The 19,808-nt window shown below is 45.0% G+C and overlaps 1 protein-coding gene across 1 annotated transcript; it reads left to right on the forward strand.

The window, feature by feature from the left end:
• Positions 1-13,894: 13,894 nt before the first annotated feature.
• Positions 13,895-19,577, forward strand: LOC123154176 (uncharacterized). The gene is made up of 4 exons (XM_044572961.1): positions 13,895-14,187; positions 14,311-14,397; positions 14,506-14,577; positions 14,744-19,577. Exons 1-4 carry the CDS (start codon positions 13,990-13,992, stop codon positions 14,798-14,800), a joined length of 414 nt encoding a protein of 137 aa, XP_044428896.1. The 5' UTR covers positions 13,895-13,989; the 3' UTR covers positions 14,801-19,577.
• Positions 19,578-19,808: the final 231 nt, after the last annotated feature.

The following is a 19,808-nucleotide window of genomic DNA, read 5'->3' on the forward strand; positions in this document are numbered from 1 at the left end:
CGCCGCACCCCAATCCAACCCCGCCACTGGCGATCTCCTCGCCCCCCTGCGCCGTCGCCCCTGTAACACCCCGTATGTAACCTACCATATTTGTATTCCAACTCTTGCCATTTTCGGCACTAAGTTATGATATTTCCTCGTTGTCGGGTTTTTGTCTTTGTGTGCTTTTGTCTTTGTCATGCATCTCATATCATGTCATCATGTGCATCGCATTTGCATACGTGTTCATCTCATGCATCCGAGCATTTTCCCCGTTGTCCGTTCTGCATTCCGGCGCTCGTATGCCCTCCGGTGTCCCTTTCTACCACTTTTCGTGTGCGGGTATTAAACGTTCTCAGATTGGACCGAGACTTGCCAAGCGGCCTTGGTTTACTACCGGTAGACCGCCTGTCAAGTTTCGTGCCATTTGGACTTCGTTTGATACTCCAACGGTTAACCGAGGGACCGAAAAGGCATGGTGTGTGTTGCAGCCCAACACCTCTCCAAAGTGGCCCAAAACCCACCTAAACCTCCTCCATCATCTAGATCGTTCGATCACGATCGTGTGGCCGAAAACCGTGCTCAATTTGGAGCCTGCTAGCTCCTCCTACCTATAAAAAGGTCCTCTCATTCCAAATCCGGACGAAATCCTAGACCCCTCCCTCTCCTCGCGCCGCCGGACAAAACCCGGCCGGACGGACAAGTCCGCCCGCTCCGCTGGACGAACCAGCGCGTGACACGTGTCCCCGCGGGTGCCCACATCGTCGTCGACCGCGCGGGCCCGCCGAAGCCCAGCGCCGGCCCCCGCGGCCCATCCCGCGGCGGCTGCCGCATGCCTCCTTCGCCCCGACGCCGCTCGCCGCCCCCGATGCCGCTCCGCCGCCCGCTGGGGTCGCGCGCCTCGCCGTCGCGAGGTCCGGCCACTGCGAGCCACCCTGTCGCCGACCTCCTCCGGTCGTCTTCAACCCCGCCGGTGCCGCCCCGCACCGGATCCGCCGTCTCCTCTTCCTACGACGACCTTCTCCGGCCGGCGAACCTCGAACCCCGTGTTGCTATAGTACCTGATCCAGATCTGAGATTCGGTTGACTTTCTCTCCTGTCCCAGTAATTTTGTGCATTTTGCATCATGCCATATCTCTGCATCTGTGGCTCCGTTTTGGGTGTGTAGCATATCAAATTGTTCATCTCGACGAGTACCTCATTTCATCTCATTGCATCATGTTCATTTGAGCTCATCTTGATGCCCTAAATGCTGTTGGAAGAGGGCTATGCAATGTTAGTTTCAGATTATTATCAGCAATTGGACATTTGTCATTTTTGCCATGTTTAATGTGTGCCTCATATGAATTTGAGCCCTACATGAGTTATGAAGTATGCCATGTCATCTTTACATGGGTGTATGCCATGTATTTTTGTGATCTCTATGGTGACTAGCACAAGCATGCAAAGTAGCCCTTGTAATGTTGCTGATTTCAGGGACTTAGAAATATTCTAATCCTTTGCCCTATTAATATTTTTATGCCATGTATCCTTGTTGCTATAGAGTGATCCATGCCTCTTTTGAGCATGATCAGTAAGGACGTTTTGTAGATATTGTTGTGCTCTATCTATCCATGTCTTTGTTTGCAATTATGGAGCACCCTAGCTTGAGTCAATCGAGCTCTACTTTTGCTATAAAATGTTCCTGGCAAAATGTTTACGTGTTAAGCATTTTTGCCGAGCTTGTTGTAGTTGATCCATGCATGCTATGATGTTGTTCTTGCCATGTTTAGCTTCTATGCCATGTCTACTTGCTGGGTGTATGCTTAGTTTGTCATGCAATGCTTTGTGGTGAGTGCATCGAGCTCGTAAGCATGCCTACTTAATATCGGTTTTGCCATGTTCCAGTTTCTACCAAGTCTGAATCTGTTAACGATAATAGCTATGTTCACATGGATGCCATTGTATTTTCTGATCCCTCTTGGCTTATGGTCAGTAAGGGACTTTTGTTGTATGCTTTGAGTAGCTTCATGCGATGCCTTGCTTTGCCATGATATGATCCTGTAGCATGTTGTTATTGTGCTCTAAACATTGCTTCCTGATGTTAAATTCCTGACTTGATGCTATTTTCACAAAGTCTGTAACCTGATATCGTTTGCACTTTTGTCATGCTTGTTTGAACCTGCTATTGAGTGAATTAGCCATAGCTCAGTGTTCATCTTTTGTCAAGCATCTTGAGTGGATCCCTGCCATGTATTTTGTTGCTATGTTAGAGTGTTGTAGCATGTTGTTCTTGATGCATTTAGGTGGCCTCGTGCTGTTAATCGCAGATCGGTGCCATATTTGTTTTGCTTGCCATTTGAAAACCGTGCATCTGATTCCGGTGATCTTTATATCGATTTCGACCGAAATCAACTCATCTTTCCAGTGGCACTCTTGGTTTTCCAAGTTGAGGCCAGGTTCAATCTTTCCTTTCCAAAACATGCATATGCATCGCATATCACATACCGCATATCATGCCATGTTTTGCATCATGTTGTTTGTGCATTGCACGTGGTTGATTGCGTCACCCTTTGCTTGTGTTCTTGATTTGAATAGAGCCGGGAGACGAGTACGTGATCGAGGAGCCCGTTGAGTACGTTTACGAGGATCAAGATAATGTCAACTCGGAGAACTTTGCAGGCAAGTAACCATGCCCTCGAAATCACTTCTATCTTTGCTTGCAAGATGCTCGCTCTATTGCTATGCCTATGCTATGATACCTACCACTTGCTTATCATGCCTCCCATATTGCCATGTCAAACCTCTAACCCACCTTGTCCTAGCATACCGCTGTTTGGCTATGTTACCGCTTTGCTCAGCCCCTCTTATAGCATTGCTAGTTGCAGGTGAAGATTGGAGTTTGTTCCTTGTTGGAACATGTTTATTGTTGGGATATCATTATATTATCTTGTCTACTTTAATGCATCTATACACTTGGTAAAGGGTGGAAGGCTCGGCCTTATGCCTGGTGTTTTGTTCCACTCTTGCCGCCCTAGTTTCCGTCATACCGGTGTTATGTTCCTTGATTTTGCGTTCCTTACACAGTTGGGTTATAATGGGAACCCCTTGACAGTTCGCCTTGAATAAAACTCCTCTTGCAATGCCCAACATTGGTTTTACCATTTGCCACCTAGCCTCTTTTTCCCTTGGGTTTCCGGAGCCCGAGGGTCATCTTTATTTAAACCCCCCCGGGCTAGTGCTCCTCTGAGTGTTGGTCCAAATTAGAGCCCCTTGCAGCGCCACCTCGAGGAGACTCGAGGGCTGGTTTTAGTTGTACGGATTGCTTATTCGGTGTGCCCTGAGAATGAGATATGTGCAGCTCCTATCAGGATTTTTCAACACATTCGGGCGGCTTTGCTGGTTTAGTTTTACCATTGTCGAGATGTCTTGTAACCGGGATACCGAGTCTGATCGGATTGTCTTGGGAGAAGGAATATACTTCGTTGACCGTGAGAGCTTGTGATGGGCTAAGTTGGGACACCCCTGCAGGGATTTGAACTTTCGATAGCCGTGCCCGTGGTTATGGGAAGATGGGAATTTGTTAATGTCCGGTTGTAGAAAACCCGAAACTTAACTTAATTAAAATGAATCAACAGAGTGTGTGGCCGTGATGGTCCCTTTTCGGCGGGGTCCGGGAAGAGAACACGGTCTCGAGTTATGCTTGAAGGTAGGTTGTTCTAGGATCACTTCTTGATCATAGTTTATCGACCGTGCCTTTGCCTTCTCTTCTCGCTCTCTTTTGCGTATGTTAGCCACCATATATGCTAGTGCTTGCTGCAGCTCCACCTCATACCTTTTTCCCTACTTATAATCTTAAATAGTCTTGATTGCGAGGGTGTGAGATTGCTGAGTCCCCATGACTCACAGATTACTTCAAAACTAGATGCAGGGACCGATGATACCGCTCCAGGGGATTCGACTAAGCTCATGTGGGAGGTCGATGAGGACTCAGGACATTACTACATTTCCTTTCCAGACGATCAGTAGTGGTGCCCAGTTGGGGCGATCGGGGACTTTGTTGCATTTGGGGTTGATATTTATTTTGGTTCCGTAGTCAGACCTTGATTTTACCTGGATGAATGTAATGATATTTATGCTATTGTGTGACGTGGCGAGTGTAAGCCAACTATGTACCTCTTTTCCTTATTCATTACATGGGCTGTGTGAAGATTACCTCACTTGTGACATTGCTTACAATGCGGTTATGCCTCTAAGCCGTGCTTCGACACTTGGGAGATATAGCCTCATCGTGGGCGTTACAAGTTGGTAATCAGAGCCTTCCCCGACCTTAGGAGCCCCCTGCTTGACCGAATCATTGGCGTTGTTGAGTCTAGAAAAATGTTTTGAGTCATTTAGGATTATATATATCGGAGAGTAGGATTCTTTTTACTCCTCAGTCCCTTCATCACTCTGGTGAGGCATCCTGACGTAGAGTTTTGACTCTTCTCTTCTCAAATTTCACTAAAAAAATTTAGGATCACACGGGTATCTTCGAATCGTTCTGATGGTTTTGTGACGAGAACATTGTTCTTGGTGCCTCCTGACATTTAGGGGTTATGGCAGTGTCCCGGGGAGTTGAGCTCCGAGGTGTTGTCGTCACAATTTTATCGTTGCAATTCTTGAATACCTGAGTTTCGCCGACATCGAAAATCTCTTTTATGCAGTTGTTGGTGAGATAACCTCAACGCCACCCAGTACTAGGGCGGGAGCGGGAGTATTGCCATAACTCGTATAACAGATACTTTTCGAAGGTTGAGGTAAATGATTTCCGAAGGTTTCTTGGTTATGTGTTGAAGGATGGATACAGCTGGATGTAGGATTTGCTAGCTTTGGGTGAGATATTATGCTTCCCCTGTATCCTCAACACCTGATTGCATAACCAGAAAGGTTCGGGAGTTTCATAGGTGGGAATTCTTGTAGCTCTAGTATTTCTTCCGCAAATATTTGGTTTGTGATTGGGTAATCCTTACCAAGTGTTTGTTCATATCCGTACCTTGTTGTTTTATTCTTCTACCTCTATCTAAGTGGCTTCTCAATTTATGGAAGTGTGACCATTTCAATTGGAATGCATTCGTTCATTTTGTTCGGATGTTAAGACTATATGTTGCAATTTCGATCCATTTGATTCAGCTTGAATATATGTCTGTCAAGTTGCTAACGGATGTCACCCTCTTTAGGATGGCTCCTCCAACGCGTCAGAATCCTGAACTGCCGCCACCACCTCCACCTCCGGAGGCATGGCAAGCTGTGATGGCTGCTACCAATGCAAACATGCAGCTGATCATGCAACTCTTGCAAGAGCGTAACCAAGGGAATCAAGGACATGGCAACAGTCAGAATCAGTTTGCTACACTCAACCAGTTCCTCGCAAACCAGACAAAGACCTTCAGTAACTGTGTCGAGGCAACAGACGCTGATGATTGGCTCATGGATATCTGCAAGTATTTTGAGTGCAGCAACATCAGGCCTGAGGACTTTGTCAAGTTTGCTTCGTTCCAACTCAAAGACCAAGCTGCAGAGTGTTATCAGCAATACAAAGATTCCAGAGGAGGCCGTGTGATTACCTGGGATGAATTCCGTCAAGACTTCAAAGCTCACCACATTCCTCAGAGTGTTGTTGAGAGCAAGCGTGAGGAGTTCCGCAATCTGAAGCAAGGCAACTTGTCTGTTTACCAGTATAACATCATGTTCCGGAAGCTCGCTCGTTTCTCTAAGCAAGACGTCCTTGACGAGAAGAGCATGATTTATCAGTTCAGAGGTGGCCTCAGAGAAGATCTCCAACTAGCTCTCATGCTTTTTGAGCCGCAAAAGTACAATGAGTTTTACAACATGGCACTGAAACAAGAGACTGCTCAACTAAAGTGCGATGCTTCCAAGAAGCGAGTCAGGGATGCAACTCCTTCTTCCTCAACTCAAGTGGCAACTAAGCAGCAAAAGTATTGGTTGCCTCCTCCTCCTCCGTTACGTCAGCCTTATCAGCAGAAGAGCAAAGGTAGTAATGGATCTTCCCACCCACCCAACCCAGGCTTTCAGAACAAGACTTCGTCTCATGCACCAAGATCAAGTGCTCCGTGTCACCGTCCGCCCTCGGAGGTCACGTGCAACAAGTGTCAGCAGAAGGGTCACTATGCCAACAAATGCTTCAATCAGAGACGTCTTCCTCCTCCTCCTCCTCCCATGAGGTCTGCTAGCACTGTAGTGGTCAAACATAACCCCAAATTCGCTAAGGTCAACATGATGAACACAGCTCAGGTAGAGGACTCGTCAGATGTGATTATGGGTAACCTTCCTGTTAACGATATCCCTGCAAAAGTTCTTTTTGACACTGGTGCATCGCATTGTTTCATCTTGAGACCTTTTGCATCTAAGCATGATTTGGTTACTCAAGTTTTGCCGAAACCTTTGGCTATTGTCTCTCTGGCCCGACAAATGACTTCTCGAGTTTTCGTTCCGGATGTTTCTATCACGTTGGGCAACTATAAATTCTTGTCTTCTCCTAATGTTCTTGGTGACTCGGTTATCGATCTTATTCTCGGTATGGACTGGCTTTCTAAGCACAAGGCTCAGCTTGATTGTGCTGCCAGGCAGATTCAATTGACACATTCGTCTGAGGATGTAATCGTCTTTGCCGCTTGTGATGATACCATCCGACTGTTTTCTCTCAACGAGAAGGGCGAGCTGGATGCCATCTCTCAGATTCCAGTCGTTTGCGAATATCAAGACGTCTTTCCAGAAGAGCTTCCAGGAATGCCTCCACACTGGCCAGTTGAATTCGTCATCGATCTTGAGCCTGACACGGAACCTATTTGCAAGCGTCCTTACAAGCTTGGACCAGAAGAGTTGAAGGAGCTGAAGAAGCAACTCGATATTCAAGAATGTATGGGTCTCATCCGACCAAGATCTTCTCCATGGGGTTGTGGTGTTCTTTTCGTCAAGAAGAAGGATGGAATGGACCGACTCTGTGTCGACTACGGTCCATTGAACAAGAAGACCATAAAGAACGAGTACCCACTTCCCAACATCAATGAGCTTTTCGAACAACTCAAAGGTGCTCAAGTATTCTCCAAGCTTGATCTCCGTATGGGCTATTATCAGATTCGCATTCGTGAAGAAGATATCCCCAAGACAGCATTCAGAACAAGCTATGGTTCATATCAATACACTGTCATGTCTTTCGGCCTTGTCAACGCTCCTCCAACATTCTCTCGCATGATGAACATCATCTTCAACGCCTACACAAACGACTTCATCTTGGTCTACCTCGATGACATTTTGGTCTTTTCCAAGAACAAGGAGGATCATGCCAAACACTTGAGATCGGTGCTGGATAAACTCAGAGAACATCAGTTCTATGTGAAGTTTTCAAAGTGCGAGTTTTGGCTCGATGAGGTTCTCTACCTTGGACATATCATCTCCACCAAGGGTATAGCTATTAATCCTGAGAAGGTGTCTGCAATTGTGAATTTGAAACCACCTCAGAACATGAAGCAACTCTGCAGCTTCCTTTGGCTCGCAAGCTATTGTCGAAGGTTCGTTGAGAACTTCTCGAAGACCGCGAAGCCTCTTTCCAACCTTCTCTAGAAGCATGTGAAGTATGTCTGGTCGCCTGAATGTGACATCGCTTTCAACACCCTCAAAGAGAAGTTAGTCACTGCTCCAGTTCTGACTCCTCCTGATGAATCCAAACCGTTCGAGGTCTTCTGTGATGCTTCCCTTCAAGGTCTTGGTGCAGTGTTGATGCAAGAGAAGAAAGTTGTGTCCTATACCTCTCGCCAGTTGAAGCCCAACGAAAAGAACTACCTCACTCATGACCTCGAGTTGGCGGCAGTTGTCCATGCTCTTTTAACATGGAGACATCTCTTGTTGGGAAGAAAAGTGGACATCTTCACTGATCACAAGAGTCTCAAGTACATCTTCACTCAGCCAAACCTCAACCTCAGGCAGACTCGTTGGGTCGAAATGATTCAAGAGTATAATCCGAGTATCGAATATACTCCAGGCAAGGCCAATGTAATTGCTGACGCATTGAGCAGGAAGGCTTACTGCAACAGTTTGATTATCAAGCCTTACCAACCGGAGCTTTGTGAAGCTTTCTGCAAACTCAATCTCCAAGTTGTTCCTCAAGGATTCCTTGCCAACCTCCAAGTCTCTCCTACTTTGGAAGATCAGATTCGCGAGGCTCAACTTCTTGATGCTATGGTGAAAAAGGTGAAGATTGGGATTGCCAAGAGCCAACCCAAGTACAAGTGATATCGTCTTGATGACAAGGATACTCTATTCTTCGAGGATCACATTGTTGTTCCTAAAGGTGACCTTCGTAAATTCATTATGAACGAGGCTCACAATTCACTCCTCTCTATTCACCCTGGAAGTACAAAGATGTACCAGGACCTCAAGCAGTCATATTGGTGGACTCGAATGAAGCGCGAGATTGCTCAGTTCGTGAATGAATGTGATGTCTGCAGAAGAGTGAAAGCAGAACACCAATGACCAGCTGGTCTCCTCCAACCTCTTGCCATTCCAGAATGGAAGTTTGACCATATTGAGATGGACTTCGTGACTGGATTTCCCAAGTCCAAGCGTGGCAATGATGCTATCTTCGTTGTCATCGACAAGCTCACTAAAGCGGCTCATTTTTTGCCTATCAAAGAATCTATCACAGCAACTCAGTTGGCAGAGCTATATACCTCCAGGATTGTCTCCATGCACAGCATTCCGCAGTTGATATCTTCAGATCATGGCAGCATCTTCACCTCTAAGTTCTGGGATTCTTTTTAGAAGGCCATGGGCACCAACATTCGCTTCAGCACAACTTTTCATCCTCAAACCAATGGCCAAGTCGAGAGGGTCAATCAAATTCTTGAAGATATGCTCAGGGCATGTGTCATCTCTTTCGGTATGAAGTGGGAATATTGTCTTCCATATGCCGAGTTCTCCTACAACAACATCTTCCAAGCGAGTTCGGGCAAGGCCCCATTCGAGATTCTCTATGGCAGGAAGTGCCGTACTCCTCTAAACTGGTCAGAGACCGGTGAACGCCAACTTCTTGGAAATGACTTGATCATAGAGGCTGAATAAATGTGCAAAGTCATTCGTGAAAATATCAAAGCCGCACAATCGCGCCAGAAGAGTTACTATGATAGCAAACATCGTGACTTGGCTTTCGAGATCGAAGATCATGTCTACCTCCACGTCTCTCCAATGAAAGGTACTAGTCGCTTCGGTATCAAAGGGAAGCTTGCCCCTAGATACATGGGTCCTTTCAAGATCATTGGCAAAAGAGGCGATCTCGCCTATCAACTTGAGCTTCCATCCAACTTTTCTAACGTGCACGACGTGTTTCACGTGTCTCAACTCTGTAAGTGTTTCAAGACTCCTGACGGCACCATCAACTTTGAAGAGATTGATCTCCAAGAAGACATGTCTTATCATGAGCACCTCGTTGCTATTCTTGAAGAAACTAAGCGTAATACTCGCAACAAGTCTATCAAATTCCTGAAAGTCAAGTGGTCACATCATTCCGACCGAGAAGCCACCTGGGAACGCGAGAACCACCTCCATTCTGAGTACCCAGAGTTTTTCCAGTCCTAGATCTCGGGACGAGATCCTTTCGTAGTGGTGGAGTGTTGTAACACCCCATATGTAACCTACCATATTTGTATTCCAACTCTTGCCATTTTCGGCACTAAGTTATGATATTTCCTTGTTGTCGGGTTTTTGTCTTCGTGTGCTTTTGTCTTTGTCATGCATCTCATATCGTGTCATCATGTGCATCGCATTTGCATACGTGTTCATCTCATGCATCTGAGCATTTTCCCCGTTGTCCGTTCTGCATTCCGGCGCTCCTATGCCCTCTGGTGTCCCTTTCTACCTCTTTTCGTGTGCAGGTATTAAACGTTCTCGGATTGGACCGAGACTTGTGAAGCGGCCTTGGTTTACTACCGGTAGACCGCCTGTCAAGTTTTGTGCCATTTGGACTTCGTTTGATATTCCAACGGTTAACCGAGGGACCGAAAAGGCCTCGTGTGTGTTGAAGCCCAACACCTCTCCAAAGTGGCCCCAAATCCACCTAAACCTCCTCAATCATCTAGATCGTTCGATCACGATCGCGTGGCCGGAAACCGTGCTCAATTTGGAGCCTCCTAGCTCCTCCTACCTATAAAAGGTCCTCCCATTCCAAATCCGGACGATACCCTAGACCCCTCCCTCTCCTCGCGCCGCCGGACAAAACCCGGCCGGCCGGACACATCCGCCCGCTCCACCGGATGAACCAGCACGTGATACGTGTCCCCGCGGGCGCCCACATCGCCGCCGACCGCGCGGGCTCGCTGAAGCCCAGCGCCGGCCCCCGCGGCCCATCCCGCGTTCGCCGCCGCCTGCCTCCTTCGCCCCGACGCCGCTCGCCGCCCCCGATGCCGCTCCGCCGCCCGCTGGCGTCGCGCGCATCGCCGCCGCGAGGTCCGCCACCGCGAACCGCCCCGCCGCCGACCTCCTCCGATCGTCTTCAACCCCGCCGGCGCCGCCCCGCACTGGATCCGGTCGCCTCCGACCTCCCCGGCGTCGCCCCGCACCGGATCCGTCGTCTCCTCTCCCTCCTGCGACCTTCTCCGCCCGGCGAACCTCGAACCCCGTGTTGCTACCGTACCCGATCCAGATCAGAGATTCGGTTGACTTTCTCTCCTGTCCCATTCATTTTGTGCATTTTTCATCATGCTATATCTCTGCATCCGTGGCTCCGTTTTGGGCGTGTAGCATATCAAATTGTTCGTCTCGATGAGTACTTCATTTCATCTTATTGCATCATGTTCATTTGAGCTCATCTTGACGCCCTAAATGTTGTTGCAAGAGGGCTATGCAATGTTAGTTTCAGATTATTATCAGCAATTGGACATTTGTCATTTTTGCCATGTTTAATGTGTGCCTCATATGAATTTGAGCCCTACATGAGTTTTGAAGTATACCATGTCATCTTTACAGGGGTGTATGCCATGTATTTTTGTGATCTCTGTGGTGACTAGCACAAGCATGCAAAGTAGCCCTTGTAATGTTGCTGATTTCAGGGACTTAGAAATATTCTAAGCCTTTACCATGTTAATATTTTTATGCCATGTATCCTTGTTGCTACAGAGTGATCCATGCCTCTTTTGAGCATTTTCAGTAAAGATGTTTTGTAGATATTGTTGTGCTCTATCCAACCATGTCTTTGTTGCAATTATTGAGCACCCTAGCTTGAGTCAATCGAGTTCTACTTTTGCTATAAAATGTTCTTGGCAGAATGTTTACGTGTTAAGCATTTTTGCCGAGATTGTTGTAGTTGATCCATGCATGCTATGATGTTGTTCTTGCCATGTTTAGATTCTATGACATGTCTACTTTCTAGGTGTATGCTTAGTTTGTCATGCAATGCTTTGTGGTGAGTGCATCGAGCTCGTAAGCATGCCTACTTAATATCTGTTTTGCCATGTTCCAGTTTCTACCAAGTCTGAATCTGTTAACGATAATTGCTATGTTCACATGGATGCCATTGTATTTTCTGATCCCTTTTGGCTTATGGTCAGTAAGGGACTTTTGTTGTATGATTTGAGTAGCTTCATGCCATGCCTTGATTTGCCATGATATGATCCTCTAGCATGTTGTTATCGTGCTCTAAACATTGCTTCCTGATGTTAAATTCCCGACTTGATGTTATTTTCACTAAGTCTGTAACCTGATATCGTTTGCACTTTTGCCATGCTTGTTTGAACCTGCTATTGAGTGAATTAGCCGTAGATCAGTGTTCATCTTTTGTCAAGCATCTTGAGTGGATCCCTTCCATATATTTTGTTGCTATGTTAGAGGGCTGTAGCATGTTGTTCTTGATGCATTTATGTGGCCTTGTGCTGTTAATCACAAATCGGTGCCATATTTGTTTTGCTAGCCATTTGCAAACCGTGCATCCGATTCCAGTGATCTTTATATCGATTTCGACCGAAATCAACTCATCTTTCCAGTGGCACTCTTTGTTTTCCAAGTTGAGACCAGGTTCAATCTTTCCTTTCCGAAACATGCATATGCATCGCATGTCACATACCGCATATCATGCCATGTTTTGCATCATGTTGTTTGTGCATTGCACGTGGTTGATTGTGTCTCCCTTTGCTTGTGTTCTTGCTTTGCGTAGAGCCGGGAGATGAGTACGTGATCGAGGAGCCCGTTGAGTATGTTTACAAGGATCTAGCTAACTTCAACTCGGAGAACTTTGTAGGCAAGATGACCATACCCTCGAAATCACTTCTATCTTTTCTTGCTAGATGCTCGCTCTATTGCTATGCCTATGCTACAATACCTACCACTTGCTTATCATGCCTCCCATATTGACATGTCAAACCTCTAACCCACCTTGTCCTAGCAAACCGTTGTTTGGCTATGTTACCGCTTTGCTCAGCCCCTCTTATAGCGTTGCTAGTTGCAGGTGAAGATTGGAGTTTGTTCCTTGTTGGAACATGTTTATTGTTGGGATATCATTATATTATCTTGTCTACTTTAATGCATCTATACACTTGGTAAAGGGTGGAAGGCTCGGCCTTATGCCTGGTGTTTTGTTCCACTCTTGCCGCCCTAGTTTCCGTCATACTGGTGTTATGTTCCTTGATTTTGCGGTCCTTACATGGTTGGGTTATAATGGGAACCCCTTGACAGTTCGCCTTGAATAAAACTCCTCCAACAATGCCCAACATTGGTTTTACCATTTGCCACCTAGCCTCTTTTTCCCTTGGGTTTTCGGAGCCCGAGGGTCATCTTTATTTAAACCCCCCCGGGCTAGTGCTCCTCTGAGTGTTGGTCCAAATTAGAGCCCCTTGCAGCACCACCTCGAGGAGACTCAAGGGCTGGTTTTAGTTGTACGGATTGCTTATCCGGTGTGCCCTGAGAACAAGATATGTGCAGCTCCTATCAGGATTTGTCGGCACATTCGGGCGGCTTTGCTGGTTTAGTTTTACCATTGTCGAGATGTCTTGTAACTGGGATTCCGAGTTTGATCGGATTGTCTTGGGAGAAGGAATATCCTTCGTTGACCGTGAGAGCTTGTGATGGGCTAAGTTGGGACACCCCTGCAGGGATTTGAATTTTCGAAAGCCGTGCCAGCGGTTATGGGCAAATGAGAATTTGTTAATGTCCGGTTGTAGAAAACCCGAAACTTAACTTAATTAAAATGAATCAACAGAGTGTGTGGCCGTGATGGTCCCTTTTCGGCGGAGTCCGGGAAGAGAACACGGGCTCGAGTTATGCTTGAACGTAGGTTGTTCTAGGATCACTTCTTGATCATAGTTTATCGACCGTGCCTTTGCCTTCTCTTCTCACTCTCTTTTGCGTATGTTAGCCACCATATATGCTAGTGCTTGCTGCAGCTCCACCTCATACCTTTTTCCCTACCTATAAGCTTAAATAGTCTTGATCGCGAGGGTGTGAGATTGCTGAGTCCCCGTGACTCACAGATTACTTCAAAACCAGATGCAGGGACCAATGATACCGCTCCAGGGGATTCGACTGAGCTCAAGTGGGAGTTCGATGAGGACTTAGGACGTTACTACGTTTCCTTTCCATACGATCAGTAGTAGTGCCCAGTTGGGGCGATCGGGGACTTTGTTGCATTTGGGGTTGATCTTTATTTTGGTTCCGTAGTCGGACCTCGATTGTACTTGGATGAATGTAATGATATTTATGCTATTGTGTGACGTGGCGAGTGTAAGCCAACTATGTACCTCTTTTCCTTATTCATTACATGGGTTGTGTGAAGATTACCTTACTTGCGACATCGCTTACAATGCGGTTATGCCTCTAAGTCGTGCTTCGACACGTGGGAGATATAGCCGCATCATGGGCGTTACAGCCCCCAACCTTCTATTCCTCTCCCAAGGGAAGGGAAGGGAAGGCAAGGGAAGGGAGAGGGAGCGCCCAGATCCACGGCGGCATCAGCGCGCCGTCCTCGACCTAATCCGCGTCCGTCCACACATGGGAGCTAATCAACGCAGTAAATCCCCGTCCCCGCGTCCGAGCCCCGCCACCCTTCGCAACGGCTCGACCGCCCATCGACGCGCTGCCCACGCGGCGCCGACCAGTTCGGCTCTCATGGCTGGTGGACGCGCCCTTGCTGTTGCCGATGCCAGCTCGCTGTGCCGCACTGGCCCTCACAAGCGTCTTCTGTCAATGGTTACAACTCACGTTCCTCTCTATTTTCTCTTTAAATTTTCTTTTGAGTCGGCCAGGAAGCAAGAACATGTCGACTGACATGACAATTGAAGATGATTTGAGGAATTTTTCCGTGTTTGGTAGATGGACTTGAGAGGTCAAGGAGTTTCCATTGGGACATCGGGACATGCTCCTCCATCTCCTTTTATGGACGACATCCAACATCGCCAGGTAGATTACTGTTTTTGCAAATTCCGGTTCTTGATGTTTAAAACTGGATGATCTGCACCCAGCCCCTCTATTGTTCTATTTCTGCTTAAATCTGATTTGGTTGTTCAGTTCATGCACTTATGGACTGAAGAAAAAAATGGAAATGAAGAAGAAAAGAATAGCAATATTATCATATGCGAGGTTCGCTTTTAACCTTGGTTCCTAACCAATATTTGCTTCATAATTCTGCCGGAGAGACTCACACTGTCATTCATATTATTAATATAGTTCATAACCAGTATTCTCTTTTATCTAATTATATGTACAGAAAGGAGTAATCTAAAGTGAATTCATGCTATGTTAACAGTCTAACAAACATCTTGGAGGTGTGAATGCTTTCTTGGGTCTGACAAGTAATCAATAATTGATGGTATACTGGGATTTTCCTCATACTTCTAGCACTTCCTCATTGACAATAAAGCAAGTACTATCACAACAAAGGCTATCCAGGTATTTTTTTTCAACTATAATCCTTCCAGCTTTAGGGACTGCTCAATTGGATCTGCACAATCCAACAAAATAAATGTGCATAGAGTCTGCGACACTTTCTTCCGATCATCACGAAGGTAGTTGTAGGAGTAAAAAAGTATGTCATACTGTTTTTTCAGTTCAAGCCAAAAGGCTAGGACAGGTAATACTTGTTTTTACAGTACTTGTGCAAAAAGTATGTCATACTGTTTGCTCTAGATGATTTTGATGACTTTCACAACCTTATTTTCCGTTGTATACCCCAAGAAATGGTTTGCTTTCATAGGGTTTATTGAATCCAGGAAAGAACTGTGAGTAGTAGCGAACCAGAAATGAAAAGTTTCAGAGAACTACGAAAACTCCGGTCAGTTTTGTCGGGATCTTGTGACACAGTTCCAGGACTCTATTGACTAAGGTAATGATATATATGTGTGATTTATCTTGTTAAAACTTTTAGTGTTCACTTAGAGGTGAGTGCAACGAGTAACTGAATTTAGACTACGAACTAGAGTATGACAGTAAAGTTAGGAGCATGATGGAGAACACATGGGACATTGAGGACTAATGGTCAACACTTAAATCTTGCTTTACATATAGTTCAGTTCCAAGTAGTCTGATACATAGATGGCGAGGGGAGTGCTGATTTGGGGTTGATTTTGGTAATTATATATTTTCCTTGATGACTATCATTTTGTTGTCCTACATGTGCTATATGATATGCATAACAACTTGAGAGCACCTTTGCTTCTCTTGATGTGCTTCGTCATACCGTTTTTTAAAGTGCACAAGCAAGCTTGCAAGTGATGACAACTACTATGACCTACAACCTTGAATCTAGGTTTTTGGGGTTGAACATAGGGGCACAACACGCTCCCTCGTCTAACTAGTGAAGCGTAATGAAGGAAAAGCTACAGTATACAAATCATTACCGTCATTCAGTTTGTCCAAAACTAAGAAAAGCTCTTTAAAAAAACTGGGAAAAGCTCACGTGATGGAATGAGATGAGATTTCAACATCATGATTGCGTTTTATAATTTGAACGACCAAAGTAGATGGTCCAGTCAGCCCGTGTTTGACAATATGAAGGGACAAACTTGTTGATCCATTATCTGGCCAGGATAATACAATAATTCAGAGGGCTTAGATATGGATAATAGATCTGACCTAATCTAGCAAGGTGAGTGACTCAATTGCACATGTGCAAAATGGAAGTTTAAACTGATGAAAGTCCTTTTGCGATGACAATGATAGAGAAGATTTGAAAGATCTTGGTTGGCGTGGGGCAACTTGTGTTCCTGGATGGGGGCGCCGTCCGGTGGCAGTGGGGTGTGGCAGTTGCCGCAGCTGGGCACAACCGGGAGTCCACCTATCCAGAACATCCAACTATTTCATCTGGTGAACTGCGAAGAGCTTCTGTGTGCATCTCCGTTATGTTTAACTACGACAGGCTTATGTTATCTTATCGCGGACTCATTTTTCAGTTTGTGCCCAACGTGACTGCATGTAAATATGTAATATAGCAATTTTGTTCTTCCTTTTTGTTGTTCGATTGACTCTGTATACCATCTCAAATGTCATTCCCTTTATAGCTAGCACATCATCTCCAAAGAATTTATTTAAGTTGAAATCCAGTAATTATATGTTGATCGCATAAGCAGGCTGATGGTATCTTCGTCGAATTTTTTTATTCCTTCTCTATGGAACTAAAACTGTTCTTTCCTGAATAGATTGGATCGCAAAGAACTAAACCTATGTACAATGTCTCTAGGCATATTCTGAATTTGCAGAATTAGCACAAACCTAAAAGCATATATGCAGCTCCCAGATGTTGCGGGCTAGAGGAAGGGCAGCACTCATGCGATACCATGTATCTAGTAGTGGTTTCGTTCCCCAGACGCTATGCATTTATTGTCTGGTTTGTTCATATTTGTTAGCTCTATGTTAACCTTCTTTTAGGTACTTCCCATGATTTTCTTTGTAAAAAACCCCAGAAATATATATAGGTGTATTTTCCCGTAAAGATGCTAAATTTTGTTGGTCTTATTTATGGGATAGCGGAACCATTTTTGTGTGCACTTAATCGTCAGGTTGGATGCGCCGGGTGTAGGAGTTTTGAGCTGATTAACACCAATACTGCTTCTATATCCACCTCTACTATTATTGCTTTTATATTTCCTTATTTCATGTCTTTGTTTCCAGTAGGCCACGCAACCCTTTTCTACTAAGTTATATACACCCAGTATGTTGGTCTTGTGGCCTATATGTAGACGAAATATTTTAGGTCTGTACGAATAATTTCTATGTCATTTCATATAGTATCATGTTGACGCTATGAGCATCGATTGACATATAAGATGAAGGCTTCACTTTGTTTTCGGGTTTGTTTCCCGTGTTTACTGCCATCTTCACATTCCCTTGAGATACTTTAGCTGTCGCTACTCTTTTCATTTATGTAAAAAGTAAAATACATTTTCTTTGAAACTTGATTAGTTCAACTTCTATACTATCTACCTTTTTGGGGACACTGCAGGACATGGTTGATTATCATGTCAGTGAATTCTGGCGAGAATGAACCAAGTGAGCTTTTGCAGCTGGTCTATTCAAAATGGATGAACGGACCAGTTAGTGTACATATAAGTTTGCACTCTATCTTCCTGCTCATTCATGCAATGTGTTCATGGGAGACTTGTTTTAGGAAATCATAAAATAATTTTTCTTTCTCTGCGTACTACTCCAGCTTTCAAGTGCTAGGCTTCAATAAATCTGAAATTTCTATCGCTCGATTTGCAGTGTTTATTTTACGGTTACCACTGGGAAATGCTTCCTTTTAATCATTTTTATCTGGTACACACCATTGTAAGTGTATTATTTAAGAAATCAAGTCCATTCTGGAAGAATATTCACTCATGATAGTTTTGAGTTTCGGTAAAACAGAATGTGTACATTCATTTTAAAATTGTCCAACGGATAATAGATTGTTCCGCGTAAAATAAAATGATGCTTATAAAAATATATGCTCGATTAGGATGTAACGATGAGTGATGCTACTTGGGATGATGCTCAATTAGGTAGAGGACACATCAATGGTGGGGTAGCCTTAGGCATAGCTAATAGGTGGAGTAGGAGAAGATGTACATATGATGGTGATGTGAGCACATATATAGGAGTGAAGCTAGTAAAAAAATACAACAAGCTTGCAGCGAGAAGAGGAATGGAAGAGGATTTGGAGGAGAGGAGATGGGGGCCATGGTATAAATTTAGAGGATTAGGAAAAGGGTGTGCACATGATGGCGAAATGATATGGAGTAAGCAAATGATAGAACAATGGCGTAGCCGAATGTGATGAGGGGGCAGGGGAAACCGGTCAAGATGGCGTCCGAGGTGATAGGAACCATGGCAGAATTGTGTCAGAGTAGTAAAAGTTACTCACATGACAATGTGATGACATGGTGGCTTCAGAGAATCTGATGAGCAAAAGAACATGGAGAAAGATTATAGCTTGTATTCTTAATAACATGTGTGACATAGATAAAGAGAGTTAAATGAAACATATTTGATTGATGATTAAATTGGTTTGTTATTCTTTAGCAACATATTTATATGAACTATTTTACCAATGAGAATGCTAGAGCAGGGTCCTGTGAAGGAAGACTACTAATAGAATAATAAATTATTTTTGAAAAGGTGGAGAAATTGGATCTGCCTTCTTTTGGGGAAGGGGGGCATCATGGGTGGCGCACGCCACCTCCCCTTGATGGTGGTGGTGAATTGGCACTAACATTGGGACGTGATCAGGGCGGAGCATGGGGCGCTTGGCGGGGGAGTCGTTGGCAGTCCGTGGAGAAGTACCGTGTTTGAGAGAGGGTGTCATGGCGAAGATGAGGCGGGCATCATCCTTTTTTAAAGGAGAGGGCTCTAGTGAGAAATGTCGAGTGCGAAGGGGAGGTTTTGGTAGAAAAACATGAAGGCCCCTTGTGAGGTGGAGTTTTTTGTGTTGGGACCATGTGTTAGAGATAAGAATAGTTTGGATAACCATATTTCTCCCCAACTTATGGGCTGCATTTGGGAAGCTTGGACTACTGAGACTATTGAATTTTGGGGAGCCTGCTATCGTCCGTTTGACGTCAGCATAACATACGAGGGAGAAATGAGTTTCGACCTTGAAGACGATGTTAATCATTTATCTAGTTCATTTATATGCATTGTAGACCGTAGCAACGCACGGGCATTCTACTAGTGTACTTGGTTAATCAACTTAATTATGGGGATGTCAATTTTTTTGATCTACCACTTGGATTTTTCCTATGGTCATGATCGAAAATGTTCATCCCACTTTTAATTTTCTTTATCCTTGTTCATACTTTTTTACTCCTCATCGGTACTCTTATCATATATCCATTTCAGTCGATCGCCGGCAAGGTTCCATCGACTCCGATGAACATGCTCGGCCTAAGAAGAAGAAGACCACCACCAAGAAGAAGAAGCGGGCACCATCCACATGTTTGTCGGCCTCGGATCCGGATGATGAGGACTATGTTGGGGAGGAAGAGGATGACATTGCTCCAAGACACTCTGTTGGCCAGTCAAAACTAGGCACTCGAAGGGCTCCCGTGCCTCAGGTCTGTGGAGCTATGCTACCAACTGAGCTTGCGTTGGTTTCCCCTTGAAGAGGAAAGGGTGATGCAGCATAGTAGTGTAAGTATTTCCCTCAGTTTTGAGAACCAAGGTATTAATCCAGTAGGAGGTAACACGCAAGTCCCTAGTACTTGCACAAACAAACAAGAACCTCGCAACCAATGCGATAAAGGGGTTGTCAATCCCTTCACGTCACTTACGAAAGTGATATCTGATAGAGATGACAAGATAAATATTTTTGGTATTTTTATCGTATAGATTGGAAAATA

The sequence above is a fragment of the Triticum aestivum genome, chromosome 7A, assembly GCF_018294505.1.
Source record: "Triticum aestivum cultivar Chinese Spring chromosome 7A, IWGSC CS RefSeq v2.1, whole genome shotgun sequence".
Taxonomy (NCBI): Eukaryota; Viridiplantae; Streptophyta; class Magnoliopsida; order Poales; family Poaceae; genus Triticum; species Triticum aestivum.

Excerpts from the sequence above, each read along its gene's own strand:
- LOC123154176 (XM_044572961.1), top strand. The coding sequence starts at position 13,990 with ATGGGAGCTAATCAACGCAGTAAATCCCCGTCCCCGCGTCCGAGCCCC. Across the intron at positions 14,398-14,505 it reads ACGACATCCAACATCGCCAG|TTCATGCACTTATGGACTGA; the intron begins GTAGATTACTGT and ends TTGGTTGTTCAG. Across the intron at positions 14,578-14,743 it reads GCAATATTATCATATGCGAG|TCTAACAAACATCTTGGAGG; the intron begins GTTCGCTTTTAA and ends CTATGTTAACAG.